The sequence below is a fragment of the Cornus florida genome, unplaced genomic scaffold (genome assembly GCF_030987335.1).
Source record: "Cornus florida cultivar Cherokee Brave unplaced genomic scaffold, ASM3098733v1 CherokeeBrave_3.0.0_Hap2_Chr11, whole genome shotgun sequence".
Classification (NCBI taxonomy): Eukaryota; Viridiplantae; Streptophyta; class Magnoliopsida; order Cornales; family Cornaceae; genus Cornus; species Cornus florida.
Genome location: NW_026775581.1, coordinates 76,504,508 through 76,531,798, shown reverse-complemented (window position 1 = coordinate 76,531,798; position 27,291 = coordinate 76,504,508). Strand labels below are relative to the sequence as shown.

The following is a 27,291-nucleotide window of genomic DNA, read 5'->3' as shown; positions in this document are numbered from 1 at the left end:
TTAAGTAAATGTAAGAGTCAAATATGTCATTTTTCTTCCAAATTTTGTGTTGCTTGAAGAAATTATTAAGTGGTTGTTGAAATGAGATGTCCCAACAATTGAACTGTCAAAAATGTTGAATAGGCAGTCAACTAATGAGTTGTAAAAGCATTAATAAGGTTTGCCGGCAAGTTCTTCTTAGCTTTATATATATATAAATCTCCATCCAATTGAGTGAGAATAAAACTTTCTAGACAAATTATAAAAGGTCTTTTAAACCTCTAATTTGTAGAAGTCAAAGTCAAGTCTCTTCCTACCACGTTATGATCTCAATCCATTGATTGCTTTATTGGACAGTTCAGATTGATCAATTTCAACCATTTTGTGCCAATTTTTTTTTCTTCGAACATGTATATCGGTCATACAATATATATATTATTTAAATTAGAAATACGATTTAAAAATGAGATATTTACCTCTAAAATTTGTGTCAACACTGTATGTCACTTAATTACCTCTCTAAAATATAAACTTGATCAAACACATGATCACTGTTTCACATACTAGCTACATTACACCATAACTTACTAACAACTTGCATGACTTTATCTAGGTCGGGGATTAATAAAAAAATATCGAAATATTTAAGTTTAAGAAAGTATGGTTGAAGGCATACAAACAATATATTATAAATAATTATTGACGTATATAAAATTAAAATTAGAAATTACCTCTCTAAAATATAAACTTGATCAAACACTTGATCACTGTTCCACATACGAGCTACATTACACCATAACTTACTAACAACTTGCATGACTTTATCTAGGTCGGCGATTAATAATAAAATATTAAAATATCTAAGTCCAAGAAAGTATGGTTGAAGGCACACAAACAATAGATTATAAATAATTATTGACGTATATAAAATTAAAATTGGAAATTAAAGTAATCAATTTCATGGCATATTCTTTATTGGCCATGTTCTAGTCGTTACCTTTGGCAGTTAGCATTATGAAATTATATTAAAAACTTCATCATCATTATTTTTATCTGTGAATATAATCAACGGTATCTTATATGAATAGAATCGAATACATAATTTTTTATTTATTTTTAATTATAAGTCCATAAGAGCCTATCAAAGAAGTTTTATGAAATTTTAGAAAGGCACATGTTAATTTGTTAAGTGTAAAAAAAACCCCTCTACTATCGATATAGTGCATATCAGTCCCTATGTGGTAAAAAAAAACTCTTATACTATCAATTTGATACGATTGGGTCCCTGATGGTGTAAAATGACAATAATACCCTCACTTCAGTTGAATAAATTAATGATTATAATACCAGCCATATAAAATAACCTTTTTATTCAAATTTGTATAAAACGGGATTTGTTTGACAGAAAGATAATATAAACAACCAAACATTTCTTTTCATATTTTAAAATATAAATAAATTTGTCCTTTATATATATACACACACATATGTGCACATTATATATCATTAGGGCAAATCTATGGGTTCCCCGTTGTTTTTTTTTTTTTTTCTTTTTGTTTGTTTTTGTTTTTGTCTTTGTCTTTGTTCTTGTCTGAATCAATGATTAATGGGCATTGTAAATTGGGGAATGTGGTTGACTGCTTTGTACCATATAAATGAATATGAGCAAAAAACGATAGTGAAGGTAGACATGCCTAGAATCGGGAAAGAGGGATTGGAGATTAAGATAAAAAAGAATGCCATCCAAATAAAAGGGAAGGCAAAGGAAAAAATTGAAGATGCGGAGGAGGATATGGTGGAGAGGATCTACACCGGCCTTTTTTTTTTTTTTTTTGGAATCAATTTTTTTTACCTCTTTTTCATCCACATGCCTGCTTGTACATAACCAAATCTTCCTTTGGACGAAAAGAGCAATTCTGACAAGTATTTTCACTCTAAATTTGCCAGCTTCACTAATCAAAAACCTTCAACAACAAAATTAATCGAGAATTAACCAGATATTTCAGACCAAATGTGCAACTCTTGAATCACCAAATACAGGTACACCACTATCTTCGTCATGGCCGTGGTCACCACCGTCGTGCGCCACTAATCATCGCCATGAACCTGCCGTCGTCGTGAACCACCTCGCCGTTGTGATTAAACCTGAACCTCGCTGCGAACCAACCTCGTCGCTGTCGTCGGAGTTACAGCGGTAGGGCGTCAGATCAACTTGCACCAACAATAGGGGCGCGTCACGTTCACGCGTCACCTTCAGTATCACGCACGCGCCGCCCTCTGCTATTCTCGCCCTCAGCTCCGCTGCGACTGTTCACACCATTCCAGAACCCTATTCCTCTTCCAAGAAAACCTCTTCTTTGACGGCGCCGCCTCCGAGCTCTCCTCCACACCGCCAACTCGCTCACAGATCGAAGATCCTCCAAGAACCGTCCTTCACCGTCCTCATCTCTGCCGGATTCTTGCATCGCCGTTTCTCTCCACCGTTCTCATGAACAGGAAATATAAACAGAGAAAGAAAGAGAGTAGATATGTGTGAGATTTGAGGGAAACGGGTTTAACCCGCAAAAATGGGTCTTGCCCATCTTAATGAGGGGTTTTAGTTTTGGACAGGTGTCATTCTCAGAGGCAGCCACGTCATCTTCCCTGCGCAGGATGTAAGCACTACTCAACACAAGGGACTTTTATGCACAAATGCTGAGGGACTTTTATGCACATGTGGTGAGGGGCAAAATGGAAAACAAAAGGATAAAATGGGATTTTCAGTTTTACTTTTTGTAAAAAGTTGTCAGAGGACCGATTATGCATTTTTTTTGAATTTTGTAGACTTACATGCACTTTTTTAAAAAGTAGGGACTTGTTCTACACAAAGCCTATATATGAAATGGGTTTTTTGCATTTAACCCTAATTTGTTCAATATTTTCAATTTCAACTACTCATGGAAGTCTATTCATCAGGGTTTCCAAATTTTTGGAGGGCCATGGTCCCCCTAGCTGGTCTAAACGTATGCGAATTTTGTATTGTAGCATCTTAAATTTTTCACTTAGTACCGTGTTGAATATGCAAAATTTTAAAGTTTGACAATGATAAGTGTCTCCCTGATCTTAATTTGATGTCTGTCCCTAACTCATAATTATAAATTTATCGTGGTGGCTATGCCCAGCCAGACCTTTCGATTTGCATTATTGTACCAAACGAAAATTGACTTAACTTCCACGCAATTTATTGTGGTGATTATGTGCACAATCCATCTCTTCTTTTTGAGAAGGCGTATTTCAATTCATAGAATTTAAAAAATGTATAAATAAACCTTACGTTTTGATCAAAATTGACAAAAGCAAAATTAAAAACCTCAATTTGTCCTTTTCTCATATCACCAAGCTAGATCAAAAAATATGTTTTCTTTTACTTTGTCTATTTTTTTTTTTTTTTTTGTATGAATCATATAAAGTGCAAATATTTATTTCTTTAGATCATAGATTATATGAATGCTTTACAGTTTTGGTGTTAGTATGAAACATATTAAATGTAAATATTTATTTTTATAGGTCACAAATTATATGAATACTATACAATTTTGTTTTTAGTACAAATCATATTAAATAAAAATATTTATTTCTTTAGGTCTGAAATTATATGAATACTATATAGATATATTTTCATATTTTATGTAATGCTTTCAAATTATTTGTTTATTCTGCCTAATAAATTATGGTAAGGACTTTCTAATTTTTCAATTATACATATAAAATCATTTATTTTTACTTTTTCAAATATGTTCTTTAGTTTTTTTGGTCTATGATGAAACAAAATAATATATATATATATATATACATATATATATAATATAGCTATGTTATTTTTCATAAAAAAAAAACCCGGTCCCCATGGTACTGTTTCACACTACTGATTAATATGAAAAATAAACATAATTTATTGACAAGAGGGTTTCGTAGTCTTTTTATGCAAACAATGAAGTATTTGCACCAAATTAATAGTATAGGAAGTTTTATACCAAATAGAGACCTTTTTGCGTTATATCAATAGTAGAAGAGGAGTTTTTACACTTGACTCTTAATATAAAAAGGAGATTTATAAGAAATTGTTTCACAAGTTACTTCGTACATACAAAAGACTAATTTTGAGGGTTGCATTAGAGATTTCATTCTCACCGTCACCAATGAAATTATGCAGTAATGTTACATAATAAAATAATAAAAATTAAATAAATTCCATCTAATATGGAACTTCAACCAGACTGAATTGGTTGTCATCACTAGAAAACAAGGTAATGACCAAGTTTAGGTGCAAATCAACCCTTCATTTTATTACCAATGGTTGTAATCGAATGATATTTTTAAAAATTTTGACAGTGAAAGATTAAGAGTTTAAGTTCCTATAAAAATAAATTGCGGTTCATATGTCATTTGTAATGTGATTCAAGTATTTATGGAGATCAATTTTAAAGAAGAAATTTCCTAACTTGTTAAAGAAAGTATTGGGGGAAGAGGATGAATTCAACCATGAAGAGAGCCCTTGAGGGTTGGATGACAACAACCATGAGTGGTTAGACTATTCTCTTGGGGCTAGAGATAGCCCCAAGCATTGGATACTCAGATACTAAGGATGTAATATGCAGACTAATGAGAGATTGTAATTTTTTACTAAGAAAAAATAGGGAGTTTTCATTTATCGGTAATACATTCTTGAGTGCAGGGATATTGAAAATTTTTTGTCGAACTAAATAATATCATATTAGAACACTTTTATACTCTCAATGATTTGTAGGCCTGATCACGGTTCAGATCGGTTCGGTTTGGAGCTAAAGATCAAGCCAAATCGGTCCCCACGGATTGGTGTAAATTGAAACCGAACCAATCCGTGGGGGTCTTCAATCTGAACCAAACCGATCCATGAAGTAACGGATCGGATCGATTCGGTTTCCACGAATTGTTGTTAGGATTTTGAGCTTAATCTCTGGTGGTTTGGCTCTTCTTCTTCTTCTTCTTCTTTTTCTTCTTCATAGACTCACACTACAGCATTCGAGATCATTGTTGACACCATCAAAACCGTTGATTCAGCCTACCAAATCAGATCCGATCCGATCGCGTTTGTGTGTGTATATATACACACAAATGACGAAAGCCTGTAGATTCAATCACATAGATTGTTGGAATCTGAGAAATGGATTCGAATTAGTCGAAAATGAACTCTGAGATTAATAACAACTAAAAGAGGCTGGTCAGTTTTTTTTTTAAGAAATTGAAATTATTTAAGTGCTAATCTTTGTATCAAGATACAAAATTAAGCAATTGAAAAGAAAATAGAAAGCAGAAAATTGGACAAAAAAGACGAATCTGATAAGATTGTTTACCTTCACAAACTCAATTGTTGGTTTTTTTCTCCATCACCGGAAAAGAGGTAGAAGCAGAGGTCGCCGTTGTTTCGAATTTGGTGAACGATGGTTGAGAGGTGTTGGATTGAGAGACGAGAGATTGGGAGGCGAGAGATTGGGAGAGGCGAAGAGTGTCACAGACTCACAAAGGCGAGAGGAGAAGACCGAAGAGGGTGAAGAGAAGATGTTGAGTTAGTGAGGGAGGCGCGGCTGAAATAAGATTGGAGTAATGTCGTAATGAAGAGGCGAGGCTGAGTTAGGGTTAGGTTAACATTAAAAGAATAATGAATAAAGATAAAAAAAGAAAAAAGAAAAAAGAAATACGATATACCATTATTTTGTATATATATATAACATATATTAATATATTATTTAGTAACGGTTTGGTTCGATTTGTCTAACGGTTCGGATTGACAACGGTTCAGTTCGGATCGGTTAACGGTTCGGATCGGATTTTTTAAGGTCCAATCCTTTAATCGAATCGCGGATACAAAATTGTAGATTTTTCAAACCATCACCAAACCATGAGATTTGAAAACCGAACCGAATCACACGGATCAAATTGGTTTAGACCTGATTGACGGATTATTTACTCACCCCTAATGATTTGCCCTTGTTTAGAAAAATGATTCACAAAAGTACACCTGTTCTATGATTAATAATTTAATAATAATAAAATGAAAGATTAGAGAACAAAATAGAAAAGGAAACACATCTGGACAAGGGATCTGGGGAGAGGCAAAAAGTACTGGTTTTGTTTACACGACTTTTTGATTCCCTAAATCACTAATTGAGGCGTGTACACAATTTGATAAAGGCTCCAATGGGGTTCTCATTTTTATATTTCCTAAAAAGTAAGAAAGGAGCATTAATATTTAAAAAATTCTCCATTTCGGCTCCAATTTGTTTGCATTTAAATATTCTTTAGAAATATATTTTTATTAATTTTTTGGTGTTTGATTGTTAAAAATTGAAAGTAATATATTTATTAAGTAATTTCTTTTTATATTAAAACTTAACAAAAATTTATTATTTATTAATTTTTGACAATTTATTTTACATGTTTATTACAATGGACTCCACTTAAACTTTTGTCAAATAGTGAAAAATAAAAATAAAAAAATTATTTTACTTTAAAAGAAAAATATATTTTAATTTTGTTTCCACTTTATTATGAAACAAACAAAAAAAAAAAAATGATCAAATTATTCCCTAAAAATTATTTTCTAAATTTTTGAGGATTAATTTCAGAATTACAAACCAACCAAATTCTAAAATTTTCACCACTTTAAAATTCAAACTCAACTGCTAAAACAACATGACATCACACAAAACAATGAAGAAATAACTATAGAGAATCACCGCCAACCAAAAATGATTAGAAAAATGAATAAAAAAAATAAAAAATAATAGAATATACATGATGAGCTGGGGTCGATGTCACGAATAAAAAATTTCTATATATTTACATATCAGCAAGTTCGAGAGTTCATCATATGGGCAAGTATGGACTGTACTTTATTTGACTGTACTTTATTTGAATCTGGTATGATAAAAATAAAAAATAAAAAATAAAAAAAAATTGTTATCACCAAAGTATACTCATGGTTAACTCATGTACTCATTTATTAAATTATTTCTTTCAATAAATTAAATAAATAATGATGTCATAAATTCAATAAATAAGAGTGCGAAGCAGTGCGCCTTCACATGATTTGAATTAATTGAAAGACAACCTCATGAACGGAGTCCAGAGTAATTTGGTAGAGTAGATTCTCTTAATTGATTATTCTCAATTTTAAACTTCGATCATCATATAAAAAAGTACAAGTAAATAGATGTCATTCAATTTGTGTAATATTATAAAATAATTTATTTATTTATAAGGAAAAGTCTCATTTTCTTGTTCCCATTTGTCGTACTCTCTCCTATAAAGCTCTTGACATTTGGTAGTATTTACTTTGCCATTCTGTGTGCTTCTTCCTCTTGCCCCTTCTTGGAAGTCCCTCTTCCCAAAAACCAGGTGCTCTAATGGCTACAGGACACCTCCACTCTCTCTCTTCTTTCTCTCTCTACTCCAACCTCGTTTAACCCGCTCACAGATTCAACTTAACACCACCATCACCATCTCTCCATGGATCCAATAAAAATCAATATATCCTCAGTTCTTTCATGGATTCCTTTAAACCATCCATCACCCAAACACACTCTCCAATCCATTTCATATTGAAAAAATATTGATCAGAACACAGCTTTTGTCCATCAATTCAAAATGGGTATTCACCAATTCCACTGAAACCAACAATCACACACTGAAACACACAGTTAATTGGTCGAAAATGGAGGAGAGAAACATACTGTTCGGGAAGTACGAGATGGGGAGGCTATTAGGCAAAGGCACGTTCGCAAAAGTTTATTATGGAAAAGAAATCATTTCCGGCGAGAGCGTGGCGATCAAGGTGATCAAGAAGGATCAGGTGAAGAAGGAGTGCATGATGGAGCAGATCCAGAGAGAGATCTCCGTCATGAGGCTGGTCCGCCACCCCAACGTGGTGGAGCTGAGGGAAGTAATGGCCACCAAGACCAAGATCTTCGTGGTCATGGAGTACGTCAGAGGCGGCGAGCTCTTCGCCAAGGTTGTCAGGGGCCGACTCAAGGAGGACTTAGCGCGCAAATACTTCCAGCAGCTCATTAGTGCTGTGGATTACTGTCACAGCCGCGGTGTGTCACACCGCGACCTCAAACCGGAGAACCTCCTGGTTGATGAAAACGAGAACCTCAAGGTCTCCGATTTCGGGCTCACCGCCCTCCCCGAGCAGCAGCGTCAGGACGGGCTCCTACACACTCAGTGTGGGACCCCGGCCTACGTTGCTCCCGAAGTCCTAAAAAGGAAGGGCTACGATGGATCCAAAGTGGACATATGGTCTTGTGGAGTCATACTATATGTCCTCCTTGCAGGGTTTCTTCCCTTTCAGGATGAGAATCTCATGAACATGTACAAGAAAATCTTCCAGGGTGCCTATGATTGTCCTCCTTGGTTTTCTCCGGAGGCGAAACGGTTGATATCCAAGCTTTTGGTGGTGGATTCCAACCGGAGGATCACAATTCCGGCCATAATGCGTGCGCCTTGGTTTAGAAAAGGCCTTTCGGCATCCCTGAACACCTTTTCTATTCATGACAAGTTGGAAGAAAAGGAGGAATTGTTGAAATCGTCTTCGTCGTCGCCGGCATTTTTCAATGCGTTCGAGTTCATTTCCTCGATGTCGTCCGGGTTTGACTTGTCGAGCTTGTTCGAGAGTAAGAGGAAGACCGGGTCCATGTTCACGTCGAGGTGCTCGGCCACGGCGATCATGGCGAGGATCGAGAAGGCGGCGAAGGGGCTGAGTTTTGGGGTTGTGAAGGTGAGGGATTTCAAGGTGAGGTTGCATGGACCGTCGGAGGGCCGGAAAGGGAGGTTGGCGGTGACGGCGGAGGTGTACGAGGTGGCGCCGGAGGTCGCCGTCGTCGAATTTTCCAAGTCCTCCGGAGACACTTTGGAATATGCCAAGTTCTGTGAAGAGGACGTTAGACCTGCCTTGAAAGATATTGTTTGGACATGGCAAGGAGAAAATGTGTGTAGCAATGATAGTAACGGTAACCATAACGGTAATGGTAAAGTTGACGGGACAACCATGACATAAGACAAAGCCTCAAATTAATCCTAGCTTTTTTTTAAATTACATGTTTGCCTTTTGTAGTTCCTTGTTTTTGAGTTTGTTTTAGTTTTGCAAAACGATGGGTTAATATGATTTGTAAATGATACAGTATGTGATAGTGAACATGAATTTGATTACAAAGATACAAAGTCTGATGAGGAGTTAATTTTTACACAAGCTGTTTGGGTGTGTTTTTTTTTATGCATTTTAATTCAATGTACATTTTATTGCTATCCATCCAAAATGCTTTTCTCTTCAAGATTTGTTTTAATAGAGAGTTTTTTTTTTTTTTTGTTAAAAAAAAGCAATTCTATATATATATATATATATATATATTTTAAATTCCAAACAATTAAGAAATTCGGGTATTAGATAGCTGTCGATGCGTTCAACAAACCAATATTGGGCCCACGTTGCCCCATTCAACAAGAATACATATATATATATAAACTAGGATGGAAATCCAACAGATGTGTGTTTATTAATTGTACTAATTTATTAGTGGCATTGCATTTACGTCATCCATATCCCTTAAATATTATTTTCAGTTGGAGGATTCTACTGTCAAAATAACATACATTATCATTATCATTATCATTTTGGGCTGTAACTGTATTACTCACTCCATTATGTCACCCAATTGTATGGTATGATATTATTCATTTTTGAACTCGAACTTGCGTAATTTTGTTTTTGAATTTTATTTTAAAATGTTTCATACTAATTGGAGTGACAAATGGAATTGTTCACCTATATAGTACTTCCCTTTTTCACACCCAAATTATGTGGGATTATATACCCGTAATTTATTTAGTGTGATAAAATATTTGTATCTTTTGCATTCGCACACGACATATCCGCCCATAAAGTAGCCACAATCCACTCCCTAGGGGATCAAAATTCTTTAATTTGGAATATATGTTATATATTGGGACATTGGCATTGTATCACAACATTTTTGCATCTTAACTTTTTCCTTGTCGACATTCCAACATTTTCTTAACATGCATCCCAACATCTTCTTGACCTATATCTCAAATTATCCTCACCAACTGGGACGGATCTACTGTTGTGCCAGAAAGGATTTTTATCCCCCTAGGAGGCCAAACATTCTCGTCAGCACACTTAGACTCTGATATAATTTGTAACGACTAAGATTTAAAAATAAAATAAAATATTAATATTAAATACTTAATTAAGGATGTTGGAAAATAAAATTTTAATTTTAAATCCTGTTATTTTATCACAAACCGAGTTTTGGAGACAATCATCGTGGACAAAAAAATACTAGTTATACCGTGCATGATTCTGAGAGTAGTCAGTTACATGACGTTCAGAAGTACGGAATTGACACATTAAAATAAAAAATAGAAGTCGATCGGAGTAGAACTATCTACTGCAATTCCAATTCCTCCTTTAAGGTACTAATTTCAATTCCAATTGAATGTAGCGTAACATGCTTTCAAAGATGATGTAGCATTGACAATAATGGCATTCTATATATTTTATTTTTGTTCAATTTGTTGGTGTGTTCCATTATTACCCAAATTTAATTGATTGGCTGTTGACCTAAAATTCTTTAGTAGGTGTTTGGTTGGATATTGTTTTAAGTCATTATCAATGTAATGCCATTTTTTTTATTTGAACTTATCTTCAACTACAACAAGGTTAGAGATCATTTTAGAAGGGCGGTTGTTGTTGTTGTTTATTTATTTTTATTATTTAACAGTAAAGCAAATTTATCTATATAGCAAATATATACGGTAATATTTGAATGGCCTAATTGGTAAAGTGTTTATCGTACATTTAGAAACAACCAAACAACCCATGTACAATCTAATCCTACTTTGTTAGAGGTCATTTATTATTACCTTAAGAGAGTAACCATACAATTTATGTATTATTTTTATTGAAAAATTAGTAAGCTGAGGCTTACTGGAACCCCGACTTTGCCTAATTTGAGTATAGTACGAGGCTAATCCAAATAAAGGTTAACCTAATTAACCCGATCAAGTTCGAGCCTAGCTAACTCAATTAATCGATCCTAACTCAACTAATCAAAGAAGAACATTGGCTTGGAAAAATAAGTTCAAGTTAGGTTCTTCAAGTTGTAAGTCTGGTTGGATTTTAACTTTCGTTGTGTTTCATAACTTGAATTAGGTTATAATGCTGGTTGTGTTCTCAATCTGATCATTATGCATATACATTTTATGATTATGACATGGCACATGTAACTACCAGAAACAAACTATCCTTCACTTATTTTCTTTCCTAGAAAAGAATGTAAGGGATTCCAAGTTTGGCCAGAAAATATTGGAAGAACTCTTGATTACTAGAAACGTCATTAAATAATGAGATCCAGACAATTAAAGTGATGGGCAAAATAACTGTCAACCATTTAATGCATTCAAGTGAGACTCATATTAATTCGAAATGTTACATTTGAAATGCAAACATGTGCTTTTAGGCGGCATGTTCTTGATTTGGAAGTGCACCAAAATTGATTTTCTAATTCGACAATTCAATCATTTATTTATTTATTAAATTTTTTTGAACTTAAGGCTCCGTTTATTTGTTTAAGTATTTTTTGGTTTTGAAGGTAAGTTAAGTATATTTAAATAGGAAAAATGTACAGACCCATATGGGTCAAAAGATTTACTGAGCCTTGCTCTTACAGAGCCCATTGGAAGGGAACCCAATTTGCTTATCCTTGGGCTGCTTTTAGGTTATTTTTTGGTGTTTTGTTCTCATAAGATATTTACAAAAAAAAATAATATTAAAATTTAATAAAAATAATTTATTTATTAATTTTCGACAAATTATTTTACACGTTTAATCCGATGAATTCGACCTCAATTTCGACCATTACCAAATACTAAAAAAAATACATATATATATATAATTTACCGAAAAAGTAAAAATAATTTTCCGTTGAAACAAACTAGCCTAAATGAGCCTTCCGGAGGTGTTCACATGGTTCATGTAATTATTCCACACTACTTTTGCTTATTATATCTCTCTATGTATGTGAAATTGTGAATGTATTATATGTAGCTTTATGTACTCGAGATTTGTGTTCTCGAGATTTCAATACCTAGCAAGTTTAGGTTTTGCTTGTGTTTTAGAGTTTGATTTCTCAGGAGTGTTGGCCTAGTCGACCTCATCCGAGTTTTGTGTACTCGTTGTAATTTTGTTAACGAATATTTTATGTCATCATCAATCATCATTACTCTGTCCACATAAATGGGTTAAACACCTTGTTCTTATCTTAAAATTAATTAATTTTTTCCTAAATTAAAATTAATTTCAATAATTTCATCATAACTTTGTCCAAATAAATGGGTTAAAACACTTATTTCGTATTTTAAAATCATTTTAAATTACTTCGTTAATTTTAATTAATATCTCTGTCTCTTATATTAATTTTTATTCATAAATACTAATTAGTTTTACACTATTTTATCAACATTGCTCTTCATTTACATATTGAAAATTATTTTCTCAATTTTTGTCATTCTTATAGTATAAATCACAAATAGGTTTTAGTCTAGTAGATTAGTGCTTCCCGTGAATTTTGAAGTGCCAGACTTCTAAATTGAAAACGCAAAAACCTTAAATCAATCATAGAATTACATTGTCATTGGTCCACATACCATGTCGCCCAATACGGCTGATGGAGGAAGAAGAGTGGATCCTGATCCAAATACCACTGCCATTTCTGCCAGGTGAATGTTTTGTTTTGTTTTTATAAATAAACAAATATATATATATATATATATATATATAAGTGTGTTTAGTAACTCAAAACATTTTTTGTTTTCTGTTGTCAATCCTTAAAAAAAAGAAACAAATACAAAAATCATGTTTAGTAATTTGTTTTTGTTTCCTCTTAATGAAAACATTCCTCATTTTTATGAAAGAAAGAGAAAACATCAAAATGATGTTTCCTGTGTTTTTTCACTGTAGCAGAGGAAACGTTTTCACCACTATTTCTCTCGTTTTTTATGCAACAACTGACATTACTCTTCCATTAATACACAACCACTGACATTATTCCATTAGAACTTTTATATTATATATATATACATTAAACAAAATCTATTTTTCTATTATATATATATACATCATACAACTATATGCCCTGTTTTTTTTTTTTTTTTTTTTTTTTTTTTTTTTTTTTTTTTTGTGATTGTAATACATGTATTGGTTGTGGTTTGTTTTCAGATTTTTTGTTAATATATATGTATATATATAATCTATTTATATATATATATATATATATATATATATATATATTATACAATTGTACGCTTATCTTGCCCTATATATATATATATATTTTTTTTTCCTTTTTAGATTTTATCTTTTATTGTGATTGAAAGTTAGATTTTGATAGATGGATGAAAAAATAAATTAAAAAAATCTCCAAAAAAAAAAAAAAAAATTTGTAACAAATGTTTTACTAAACACTACTTTTTGTTTTTTGTTATTAAAATGGTGTGGCAACAGCAAAGGTTACTAAACGTTATTTTTGCTTTCTATTTTTACTTCGAAAAACAAAATTATATTTCTATTTCTTTGCGACTGCAAAAACAGAAAACGAAAACGTTACTAAACGTACCCTTTGTTTGTTTGTTTTTATCTGAAATTTAAATTAGTATAGATGAAGTAAATATGTAGATAGTGTATATGTGGCCCAAGAACATCAGGAACCAGATCAACCCAAAGAAAAATACAAAATATAGCCCATACTATAGGTAACAAGTCGAAGCCCAAGCCCAAAGGAAATTTAGGCAAGAAAAAAGTTGACGCCCAAACTAGCAAAGGCCAACAAGGGGTGGTTTGTTCACTGAACGAGTACTGTGTGAGCAGGGGCGGAGCCAGGATTTTATTTCAGAGGGGGCACAATGTACTTATTTAATTTTTTTTTTTAATAAATATGACAATATAAATTTTTTAAATCAAAAAGTCAAATAAGAAAAAAATAGTTGTAAAATAATATGCTAAATAAATACCGTAAAAAAATATAGTTACAAATATAAGAATCAAAATATTACTTAATAATACTTTAATTAAATACAATCACAAATGTCATCGATAAAAAGAAATAAGTTTAAAAAAATAGAAAAATACAGAATTATACATAAGTGAAAAAAGAAATTTTTTGAAAAAGGAAACGAAAATTAGAAAAGGAAAAATATATTGTATACTTGAAGAAGGGATATATGTAATTTTTTTTTTTTTTTTCAAAAGGAAATTAAAAGAATTTGAAAATTTAAGGGGGGGCGCTATTTAGAATTACCATGTAAATATATATATATATCAAAAATATATACCTATGTATAGTAGGTTAGAGTAAAGCGAGGGGGGGCACGTGCCCCCTCTGGGCCTTAATTGGCTCTGCCCCTGTGTGTGAGAGAAACCTGAAATCCTAGTTGATGTCACCACTTGCCGGCAAACATCACTGCCACCAAACCATTGCCACTTGCCACCACACCTTGCACAAACACTGTCTTTTTTTTTTTTTTGGCGATACTAATATATATAAATGCAGATATATAGGTTCATACTTGAATAAAACATAATAAAATTCAAGGTGGACTGAGAGAGGTAGAAGCCCATGCAAATTCGAGAAAGAGAGAGAAAGAAGATGACAATACAAATACACCATTGACTCGCTTGATGAAGGTGTGAAAGTGTAGGAAAAATAGGGGTGTGAGAGCATAAGAGCTCTCTATGTTGATCTAGGAGCAATGGAGGATTGTCCCTCTCCTTCATTGCTTTACATTCTTCTCCTTTTTTATTTGCCTTAGAGCTTCTCCTTCTATAGGAAGTGAGACGCTGGATGGTGTCATCACGTATGATTTAATAATTAAAAAAATAAATATTTCAAATAATTATAAGATGATATTAATTAAGATGGGTTAAATTATTCGGAAGTTAAAATGATATTTCTCTCTATAAATCTGGTCGAGTGTCAATTCGACGGATTCTGAACTTCAACCACAAAATTAAGTAACTTTTCGAATCTCAAATAATAATTTACTCGAGATATGCTGATGGTGTGGTAATTTTGACCATTAATCATAAAATGTGGATCATTATTCTTGATGTGGTGTATATCCGTTTGATTAAGTTAGGTGGACTTTCGCTTAATTTTTCAAAAAAAAAAAAAAAAGTTAGGTGGACTATTAATTGTTGATAATGTGGTATTTGCCATGTTGACTTGGGTAAACGGGACACTCACAATAAATATTATACACTCATCTTTTGTAGCTCATCAAAATTTCCAATTGGTTTGAAATTAACCCTTCAAAAAAGTAATCCAGTTAGTTAATGGGAGAAAGAACAATCAAATGTATACAACAATACATGTATTACTTATTGTACGTCTTTGCAGCATATCTGCTCAGCCTAGATTCTATATGGCGTATTGTGAATGTTTTGGAAAATTTTGTTGAAAATTTTGTACTACCAGAGAAGTTAAAGATGAATTTTCCATTATAGAAGAAAATTTTGGTCTTGAATGAGAATGTGGGGTCTGCGATTTATTAAATTGCAGCATAGTGCCTTGGAGGATCCTGAGTCGGTACCATTATGCACTTATGCTAGACGTTTCTAACTTCTAAATTTTCTTTTTGCTATAAATAAGTTGACTTCTAAGCTTTCTCAATGTTCTTCCTCATCATTTCTTTTTTACCTTTACTTTTAGATATGGGATTAAATATAATTCCAAATAGGAATATTGATAAAATATTTAATGGTGTTTGCATATTCAATATAAATGGTATATGTTATGAATGTGAGATCCACCTTATTAACCTTAATACAATGTATCAAGGATGTACAAGAATGAAATATACAATCATAGATATATATGTGTTTGGGTCCACAACTAATTAATTAGCAAGTGGGTACTTCAAGTGGCCTCCGGTGCATGGTTCCCAAGAATAGCAAAGTGGGTATTGCATGTGGCCTCCAGTGTGTGGTTTATTTCTATTGTTTTTGTTTTTGGACGGTTACAGTGTTGATTTTGGCAACAAAAACATATTTGGCGTGATCTTATTTTATTTTACACAGTACTAAAACATTTCGTGAACAGTAACCCAAAACCAAAACACTAAAAAGTTATTTTTTCTTATTTTAACAACTGTTCATTGCCCAAAACCATAACAGTAGCGCAACTGTTCTGACATCGTTCCCAAACGTGCTTTTGATTTTTTTCCAAAATAATCCTACGGCAAAAACATTGTTTCTGTTTTAGCAAAAGATAAAACGCCTAAAACAAAATGAATGCCAGGCGGACCCTAAGAGATTACTTGATACAACAAGTTGCAACCTTTACTTGCTTTGCAAGACCAGCTGTGACTATATATATGTGATGTACTCCATAATGTATGCTGCACAAACGAAATCAATAAATTACTTCTAAATTCTCCTCTAAATATTTTCTCTCTCCATATTTTTCTTAGCTTGCATCAATACTTTGTTTTTACAATACGTTATCAGTACAAGCTCTAACCATTTGAGATTTGAACAAGAAACTCTCTTTCCTTCTTTCTATCTCAACTCTTTATATATATATATATATCTTGCGATATTAGTTTTGATAGATTATTGGGTTTGCTTACTTTACTGAAGAAAATTGTATTTCTCACTCCAAACGGTAAGAAAATCTTATTTATTTATTATTGTTCATTAATTAATTTGTCTACTTAAGTGATATATGTGCTTATCATATGACCGATTTTACCACCTTTATTATTTAATGATTTAATGACCGGTTATACCGTCTTTATTACTTAACTTATAATAGTTCATATTATCTTGTTGTTTCACTTTAATGGCATTTTATTATTAGGATATATACTTATTTTTATATTATACTAAAATTGTGTTCTTATATTGTTATTACATATAGTTATTCTAAAAATGTCAAACTTGATAAAGCTGGAATTCGTGGCCCTGAACATTTCCGGCAAAAATTATTTATTTTTGATTTTGGATGCCTAGATCCATTTAGATGCGTCATGGGTCTTGGAATTGCAATGGGTCTTGGAATCACAATTCAAAAAAAAAAATGATGCATCATCACAAGATAAGGCAAATGCCATGATTTTTCTTCATTGTCATATTAGTGAGGAGCTAAAAACTGTATATCTCACTGAAAGAGATTCACTGAATTTGTGGAAAAATTTAAATGAAAGATATGTTCACCAGAAAACAGTTATCCTCCTAAAAGCTCAAGCTGATTGGTAGTAACTGCGGTTGCAAGATTTCAAAACTGTGGCTGAATACAACTCTGTTTTATTTAAAATTAGCTCTACACTGAAATTATGTAGTGATATTATCATTGATGAGCTTCTATTGGAAAAAACATGCACCACATTTCACACCTCAAATGTGTTTTTACAGCAACAATATCCAGAGCATAGATTTGAAAAATATTCAGAGCTAATATTATGTTTACTTGTGGCTGAACAAAATAACGAGCTTTTGCTAAGAAACCATCAGTCCCGTCCAACTGGATCGATGCCGATCCCTGAAACATACGTTACCCGTTTCATGGACGTGGACATGGGCGTGGTATTGAATATGGCTATGGTGGTCGAAATGGTAATGAATATGGTCGTGATAATCAAAATAGTCACAATGACGAATATGGTCGTGGAATAAATCATTCTTATTATCGTGAAGGTTATCAATCCTCAAATTCTAACAATTAGAGATTCACCCCATATCTCCGAAAAAGGGATTATAATGAAAAGGGGAAAAGTATGGCCTAAACTTCAAAGACAGATATAAATATTTGTTATCGGTGTGGAACGATAGGGCAGTGACAAAACATATGACATACGCCTAAACACTTGTTTGATCTGTACCAAGCCTCAGTGAAGGAAAAAAGGAAAAAGATAAAAATGAATTTTACTGATTTCAATGAGTTAGTGGATATCACAAATCTGGACATGTTAGATTTTTTTGAGGATAGTGATGAAAAAATTAGCCACTTGATTGGTGATAGAAATGTACACACCAATTAAACTCTACTTTCTTTTATCATCTTATCATTAGTCTGTATTTTTGTTGGTGCTGTTATTTGTTTTTATTGTTGTGCTTGTACTAAAGTTTCTTTAGTTACATTTGAATTAAAAATTTCTTTTGCTATCTTTGTATTTAAAGTTTCTATTGCCATAATGAAGTCTAAATATGAACTTTGCATGATATATATAGGCATGGATCTATCAAATGTATTGGTTAATGGCAATGATATATGTCTTGCAGACAGTGGAATGACACACACAATTTTTCGAGATAAAAAATATTTTTCCCGCTTAACATTGACTGAGGCTAGTGTTAGTACAATTTCAGGTCCCACGAGTTTAATTGAAGGCTTCGAAAAAGCTGATATTGTTTTACTATGTACGTGGGACAATAATACACATTGATAATGCCTTATATTCTATTAGATCTCGAAGAAATTTGTAGAGTTTTAAATACTTACGTTAAAATAGGTATCATATTGAGACCACGAAGGAAATGTGGAATATTTCTGTATTACTTCTAAAAAACATGTATTTGAAAAATTTCATGTTTTCTCTTCTGAGTGATAATATACAACCATCAGGACAGTTGAGTCAAATGCTGTAATGCACCAAAATTTTTGTGACCCAAAACTTTTTATACTTTGGTATGATCAACTTGGTCACCCGGGGACTACAATGATGTGTCGAATTATTGAAAATTCACATGGGCACCCACTAAAGGATCAAAAAATTATTTTATCAAATAATTATCTATGTATCGCTTGCTTACAAGGCAAGTTGATTATTAGACCATCCTCTTCAAAAATCATTGTTGAATCCCCCACTTTTTTACAACAAATTTACGGGGATATATGTAGGCCAATTCATTCACCATACGGACCATTTCATTATTTTATGGTCTTAATTGATGCCTCAATACGGTGATCACATGTTTGCTTGTTTTCTACTCGTAATGTTGAATTTGCTAGACTCCTTACTCAAATTATCAAATTACGGGCACATATTCTCGATTATTCAATTATGACAATTCGTTTTGATAATGCCGCTGAATTTTCTTCTCAAGCCTTTGATGACTATTGCATGTCAGTTGGAATTAATGTTGAACATCTTGTTACAAACACTCATGTCAGTTGGAATTAATATTGAACATCTTGTTGCACATACTCAAACTCAAAATGGTTTCGCAGAATCTTTTATTAAAAGACTTCAGTTAATTGGTCGAACTTTACTTGTGCAAACCAAATTACATGTTTTTGCTTGGGGACATGCCATATTGCATGCGGCATCATTAGTTCGCATACGACCAACTGTTTACCATAAATCTTCACCATTACAACTTGTGTTTGGACGATAACCAAATATCTCTCACATACGAGTTTTTTATTATGCCGTATATGTTCTATTGCACCACCACAACGCACAAAAAGGGATCTTCAACGTAGACTTGGAATATATATTGGTTTTGATTCTCCTTTTATCATTAGATATCTTGAACCCTTAACAGGTGATTTATTTAAAGCACGATTTGCCGACTGTCATTTTGATGAGTTTGTTTTCCCACCATTAAGGGGAGAAAAGAAATTTTCTGAAATGCATAATGAGATATTTTGGAATGCCTTAATATTATCTCATTTTGATCCTCGCACAAATCAATGTGAAAAAGAAGTTCAGAGGATTATTTATTTGCAAAATGTTGCAAATCAATTACCTGATTCATTTACTGATACAAAGAAAGTAATAAAATCATATATAGTAATTGCAAATGTTCTAGCAAAAATTGATGTCCCTATGGGAAAATTTGTTAATGTTGCGGCAAATGCATCTAGAATACACCTGAAACGTGGAAGTTGGTACAAAAAATGTTGTTCCTCGCAAGAGAAAAACATAAAGAAAAGTTGGTGCCACAAAAAGAGCAATATAAATTATTGACAAATATGAAATTATAGCCCTTGATGAGGCCTATGTACCTAAAACTGATGAAATGATAAGCCTTAACAAGGCAAAGACAGTAAATGATGATAATGTAACCCTTGATGAGGCAATGGTACTTGAAAATGATGAGATCTTACTAAATTATGATATAATATAGAATAAAAATGAAAATATTGTCGACAACATATTCTCATATTCCGTTACTCTTGAGATTGAAAATGAGAATTCAGAATCTCGAAACATCGAATAATGTTGACGAAGAATGATTGGCCGAAATGGAAAGAAGTAATACATGCAGAGCTAAGTTCGTTAGTTAAACGAGAAGTATTTAGACCAGTCATCCAAACACTTAAGGGTTTGAGCTTGTTGGATACAAATGGGTATTTGTATGCAAACGTAATGAGAAAAATAAAACTGTGAGATACAAAGTTCGACTGGTAGCTTAAGGTTTTTTACAGAGACCTAGTATTGATTATGATGAAACATATTCTCCGATAATGGCTGCAAACACTTTTAGATTCATAATACATTTGACAGTCACAGAAAGATTGCATATACATCTAATGGACGTGGTAACGGCATACTTATATAGATCACTATATAATGATATTTACATGAAGATTCCTGATGGTTTCAAAATGCTAGAAATAAAACCATGTAGTATGTTGTAATACCCCTAATTTTAAAAGGATAGTCTCGGTATTTATTTATTTGTTTTAATTGTATTTTAATTATTTAATTAATTATTTGACTAATTACTTATGTGTTTAATTGAATTAGGTATTACTTGATTATTTGATTATGTGTCTATGTATTATTTGTATTTGTCTATGTGTTAATTGTGTAATTAGATTATGTGCTTAAATGGTGTTTTGATTAATTGTAAATTAAATGTTTTCTTTTCTTTTATTATTTTATTTTATTTTTCTTTTATGGTTATGGTTAGTAGTAGTGGGCCAACCAATTGAGTCCCATGGACTACTTGGATGGGAGGTTGGATGTGTATGGATTATTACCAATGGATAGTGTATGAATATATATAGATATATAATATATACATATATAAAAGGTAAAGTAATTTATTAATTACTTTTATGGTAATTTGGGTAATAATATTTAATCTGATATATATGTTTGTTAACTAAATAATAAAAATATACATAGATTTGATACGTGTTATGTTTTAAGTTACTTTATAATATTATGGTAACTTAAGTATTATTGGATAATTCATTAATAAATAGTGGAATGTGTATAATTTATTTATTTAATAAACATATACATAAATTATATACGTAACATATTTTACTTACCTTTTTAATATATATAAAAGGAAAAGTAATTTATTAATTACTTTTATGCTAACTTGGTTAGTAATATTTAATCTGATGTATATGTTTTATATTTAAATAATAAAAGTATACATAGTTTTGATACGTGTTATGTTTTAAGTTACTTTATAATATTATGGTAACTTAAGTATTATTAGATAATCCATTAATAAATAATAGGATGTGTATAATTTATTTATTTAATAAAGATATACATAAATTATATATGTAACATATTTTACTTACTTTTTTAATATTTTAATATATATTTTTTTTAAGTTGACTTGGATTGGGAAAAGGGTTAGGGTTATTTTATTTAGCCTATAAATATATAGTTATAGGTTGTAAAAGGGGGTTAGAAATATTTACGTGATATATTCTAGAGAGAGAGAGCTAGAGAGGGAAGGAGGAAAAGGAAGGAAGGAGGAGAAAAACCCTGTAGAGAGAAGATCAAGGAATAAGAAGTTTAACTTTCGATCCGAAAGTTTAAGGCAAGTTCTTCTTCTATCTCTTTCCCTTTGATTCGTGTTTCTGTACATGCCTAGGAAATTTCAGGATTTATTAAACACATAAAATTAAATAATTATGCATGTTTAATTGGGTTAGAACATAGGTTTTATGAAATTGGTTCATATCTGTTCTTGTGTTATGAATTGATAAAATGCATGATTTTGATTTGATTTCTTATGTGAATTTTTACATGTTTAAATTACGTATTTTTCATATATGTGGAATGATGGAATGTAGAAACATGCCTAGGATTCCTGAACATTAAATAGGGACTATGTATGGGTTTTAATAAATTTAAATAGACTCAATCATAATGATGCTTGCTATTTGAATGTTTTAAACAAACGAATTGATTTAATCTTTTAAAATATTTTAGCAATTGAGATTAAATGTGTAGGATGAATTGGATATAGAGAATCCTTATTTAACGGTATAATAAAATATCATCATGTATAAGATTCAGTTTGTGTAGGACATATGATATAGGAAGTTTAAAGAAATAATAAGTCATTCCTATTATGTGATAACTTGATATCATATTTATCATAGTTATTTGTGGAATGTTTGGTGTATTTCCTTAATTGTTATATCAATTGTTGGATTGTGTGGTTTAATGCACCGGTATGGGACGGTGGCATTCTAGGGATGGATTAACTTATCAGTTAAATCCTACCTATTTTATATAAGGGAATGAATTAACTAAAATGTTAAGTCCTATTTATATTTAAGTCAGGTCAGCTGAACAAGTTGAATGACTTATGAAGGATTAATTTATTATATAAGGGAATGGATTAACTAAAATGTTAAGTCCTACTTATATTTAAATCAGGTCAGCTGAACAAGTTGAATGACTTATGGAGGATTAATTTATACTGGATAGGATGGTTACTAGATTATATATATATAAGTGTGGTGCCGTGATATGAGCTTGAGTCTCAGGATCAATGGTTAGGGCGCGTAAATCGCCAGGGATGTGTAGCTAGATATAGTGTAGTTGTGTACCCTGGTAGGTCTAGGTACTCATGCCCACTATATGTACGTTTTGCATGTTGCTTACTATTCAGGTTGAGACAACCCTATAGTCTAGTGAGGTTCCTTTAGTGTGTATATATATATATACAGACTACTAGTTACTGTTGGATTGACTAGGATGTATACGTGTATCGGATCTCTGCTTGGACTATAGTAGAGTAGAACTTGTTTGTGGGCCTGACCTACCATTATTTTTCAGGTGTTCGTCACGAGTAGAGGTTGTTCGTGCTGAGCGGGGATCAGTCTACTTCATTCTTCCGATGCTACATAAGAGTTCCTTTATGATTCAGTTTCCTGTTTTAGATTACTGTCATTTGTTTAGTTTGGATTTTCTAGGGGTCCACACAGTATGGATTCCCGAGTTGTATTTTGGAGGATCAGTTATATCAGAAGAGTTTATTAATTAATGGAAATATATTATGAGGTTTATTATTAGATTATCATTTTGGTTTCTTGTCAGCATTTTATTTATTCTTCTTTATTCTTTTGTATTCTGTGTTTGTTTATTATCAATTTATTTTGATATCCTCGGGTATTCGGGCGTGTAATACCCCTAATTTTTAGAAGGATAGTTTTGGAATTTATTTAATTGTATTTTTAAGTTTAATTGATTTACTTTATTTAATTAGGGATTTACTTTAAGTTAATTGTTCTATTTTCTCTAATGGTTTTAATTTACTTCTTTGCTTATGATAATTTGACTTAATTTACTTATTTGTTTATGTTACTTTGAATTTATGAATTTAATATAAATGAGGAATTAATGTGGTGTAATTAAATTATTTTAAGTTAAATTAACTTTAAATTGGTTTTCACGTGAATATAGTTTCACGGGGTTTATAGTTTGCATTGACAGCCGACAGTGTATAACCTAGGTTTGGTTATGGGCTGTATTATACATGGATTAGGGTTTAAAGTTTAAGTTTATAAATAGGCTCATTACGGTGGTTTAGGGTTTAGAGAGACAATTAAACAAAAGCGTAAGGAGGCATAGAGGGAACAGAGAAAGAAAGAGCAAACAGAGAGGTTACCGGAGAACTTGTGAAGAACCGTCGGTGTAAGGCAAGTTCTATAACTAACTCTATCTCTTTGACCTGTGTTCTTTGCATCCCTAATACAGTCTCAGGATGAAATAAAGATTAAATTAAATTGCTTTATACGTAAATTGCTTCATAACAGTATGTTTTCCTGTATGTGTGTTTTATTCGTTTTTAAACTGTTTGTGTTTAATTTTTTTTTTTCAAATTGAATTTAATTAATGAATAATGAATTGAAATTACTTGGGAGCATCTTGGGTTTTAGTTTTAAACTGGAAAGAAAGTGGGTTTGAAAGATTAAACAAATTTGAACAGTATATGTTATTGTATGGGTTTTAATCCACTTAGAAACGGTTTTGCGAAATTCTTGTTTCATATGGTTTTGAATAATAAGTAATGAATTGATTAAACTTTTGAACACCCAAGGACTTAATTTTAATCAGCAAGAAATTTGGTTTGGAGGATCAACACAACCGGACACTGCCGGAATTGGAAAAACGACGCACAGGGGAAGGAGCCTGCTCTATTTCAAGTAGAGCAGGCTCAATTAAAAAGTGGAGCAGGCTCTACTATGTAGTAGAGCCGGCTCTACTTACTAGTGGAGGCAGCTCCACTTTGTGTAGAGCCGGCTCCTTCAACAGGTTTCAGTTCTTCGCCTTTTCAGTGATGGTTTTGGCTACGGGTTTCAGAATTTGGTGTTTTTAGATGCTATTAGGAGCTATGCAGGGATGTTTCAGTAGCATCTAAGTCCTATTAGAAATTCTGAAGGTGTGATGATACATAATAAATTACAAAGAAATCGGTAGATTTAAGCCGTTACAGTTTCAGGTGAACTTGTGGACTGTTCTTGGAGGCAGAGGGTTTTAAGTGCATAACCCTATGAGTTGCAATTTATCTAGGAATGGTAATATTGTTAAATCATCTTTCTGTAATTTAAGTTAAGTTTATTAGATTACAGAATGATTATATATATTCATAAGTGACGGTAAGACACTTTTAAGGAAGTTTACATGGTTGAAATTTTGTAGATGATTCAAGTTGATTAATTTTAAATTAGCAACTAAATTAGGAGTTTGATATGTAAATCATATATCAATGGTATGGGGATTAAGCCTATTAACTAATATAAATTCAGTTAATACTTAATAAGGAACTAGTTGATGTTTCCAAGAATTTGTTTATGTCAACTTGTGGGATGTTGTGGAGTAATTACAAGTAAGCATGTATATACTATTGTTATTATTATTATGCTTATTGTGAGTTACAGGATGATTATATTTCTTCTCTGCACTTAAAAATTTGTCAGAGAACCAGGTACTGGATGTATTGAACAAGCATGCTAATTAAACATTCTTGTTATGCTTATGATTGGATATGTTGATATTGATATGTTATGCTATCATATATATATTATCAATACTGGATGGATGGTTTGTATGCACTGGTATGGCACGGTGTCATATTAGGGGGATTAGCTCAAAAATGCTAAGTCCTACCTACTATGGATTAAGGGACGGATTAACTACAAAAGTTAAGTCCTACCTATATTTTGTGTAAGATCAATAAATAATTGAGTGGCACTTTGGTTTGGAATGGAATTTAAATATATTTTTATGATGCTACGATATGAGCCTGAGTCTCAGAGTCGTTGGTCAGGGAGCGTATATGCATTGGGATGCATAGCTGGCTATGATGGTTGGATGTGTACCCTGCTAGGACTAGGTAGTCATGCCCACCTTTGGGTGCGTTTTCGCATGGTGTCTACTAGTCAGGTTGAGACAGGCCTGTAGTCCAGTGAGAGTCCTGTAGTGTGATTGTATATATATATTTTATCTACAGACTATTAGCTATTGTTGGATTGGTTAAGATGTACATGCGTATCGGGTCTCTGCTTGGGTAGTAGTAGTATAGAACTTGCATGTGGGCCTGACCTACTCATTATTTTTCAAGTATCGGACATTTCCAGTCTAGAGCTTGTTCGTGCTGAGCAAAGACGATCTTCCATTCTACCGACGACGTAGGACTTCTTTCCAAATATTAGATTTGGATTTTATTTTCAGTTTTTACTTTCATGTAGTTTGGGATTTTTATTTGGGGTCCACTAGAGATGGATTCCCGAGTTGTTAAACTGATGGAGTTTTGGATTATTAGATTCTAAGTATTTAATTTTAAAGGATTTTACTTTTAGTTTCTTCCAGCTTAAACTTTATTTATTAAATTCATTTTGTCATCTGTGTTCGATTAAATATTAATTGTTTGATATCCTTCGGATCTGTGCTCGGACTTGATCACCCGTGGCTCTAGAATCGAGGGGTATCACAGTTGGTATCAGAGCACTCCAGGTTCAAGTGTCTCTAAGATTCTATTGAATAAGTCTTCCGCGTAGCGTTCTATCTTGTTTAGAGCTTTAAGATTAGGATTCGTTGAATTCCTTTACGGTCCGTTTACAATCGTATTGATGTTTGTCTTTCTATGTTAACAGTATGGTTAACGCTAGAAGAGGATAGAACATGAACTGTCAACAGAGGAGACTGGCACGTAGGCAGCAAGAATGCCTGCGACATCGGCAAATGGGGGAAGAGCAGCAAATGCCTAGGTTTCAGGAGGAAGATGGTTAGTTGCAGATCGAGCATGAGGAAATTCAACATACTCAGGAGTCTCAGGAACAGGCCTACAATCAGGGCAGGGATCCAGAGGATTCTCCTCAGTTAGTATACATCATTGCTCAGGCTGTAGCTGCAGGCGAGCAGCGGCACCTCAGAGTCAGCTATATGTACAACAAACACTTGAAGCAGTACCAGTGGTGCAGAATGTGGTTAAAGTTCATTGTTTTGGCTGCGGAGAAGATAGGCATACATCCAACCAATGTCCTGAGTTAGCCCAGAGATAGCAGAATGGGGTACCACAGGCAGAACGGGATCAACTACGGTCTAACCAGCAGAGGAGGCCGTTTGGTACTTTTAGGAGTACTTGCTATACTTATGGAGAGTACGGTCACACTGCTAGGTAGTGTCCTAGACGAGGAGGTATCGGGCCATCCCAGTAGGAAGGTACTAAACCGCAAGGAGGATGGCTCTTTTAAGAGTGATTTTTGGTTATTGATAGTGGAGGAGATTTTAATAAAAGTGTGGTATGGATTTAAACACATACACTAGTTGTATGTTAAAGATTATTTACAATTATTCGTTTGACAGTTTATGATTTGGAAAAGTTCTTAATACAGTAAACTAGCAGTTTTGGCTATTTTTGAATTGTGCTGTGTGATAGTATGCTTTGTGGTATATATGGTTTTTATTAAACTATAATGGGATGATTATGTTGTATTAATAGATGATTAT

At 32.6% G+C, this 27,291-nt stretch overlaps 1 protein-coding gene across 1 annotated transcript; it reads left to right on the top strand.

Annotated features, from left to right (window-relative positions):
* The first annotated feature begins 7,313 nt into the window (after positions 1-7,313).
* Positions 7,314-9,244, top strand: LOC132284173 (CBL-interacting serine/threonine-protein kinase 25-like). Its single transcript, XM_059786249.1, has one exon. The coding sequence runs from the start codon at positions 7,712-7,714 to the stop codon at positions 9,050-9,052; it is 1,341 nt and encodes a 446-aa protein (XP_059642232.1). The 5' UTR covers positions 7,314-7,711; the 3' UTR covers positions 9,053-9,244.
* Positions 9,245-27,291: the final 18,047 nt, after the last annotated feature.

What these genes read in the sequence shown, in the direction of transcription:
- LOC132284173 (XM_059786249.1), top strand. Translation starts at nt 7,712, where the DNA reads ATGGAGGAGAGAAACATACTGTTCGGGAAGTACGAGATGGGGAGGCTA.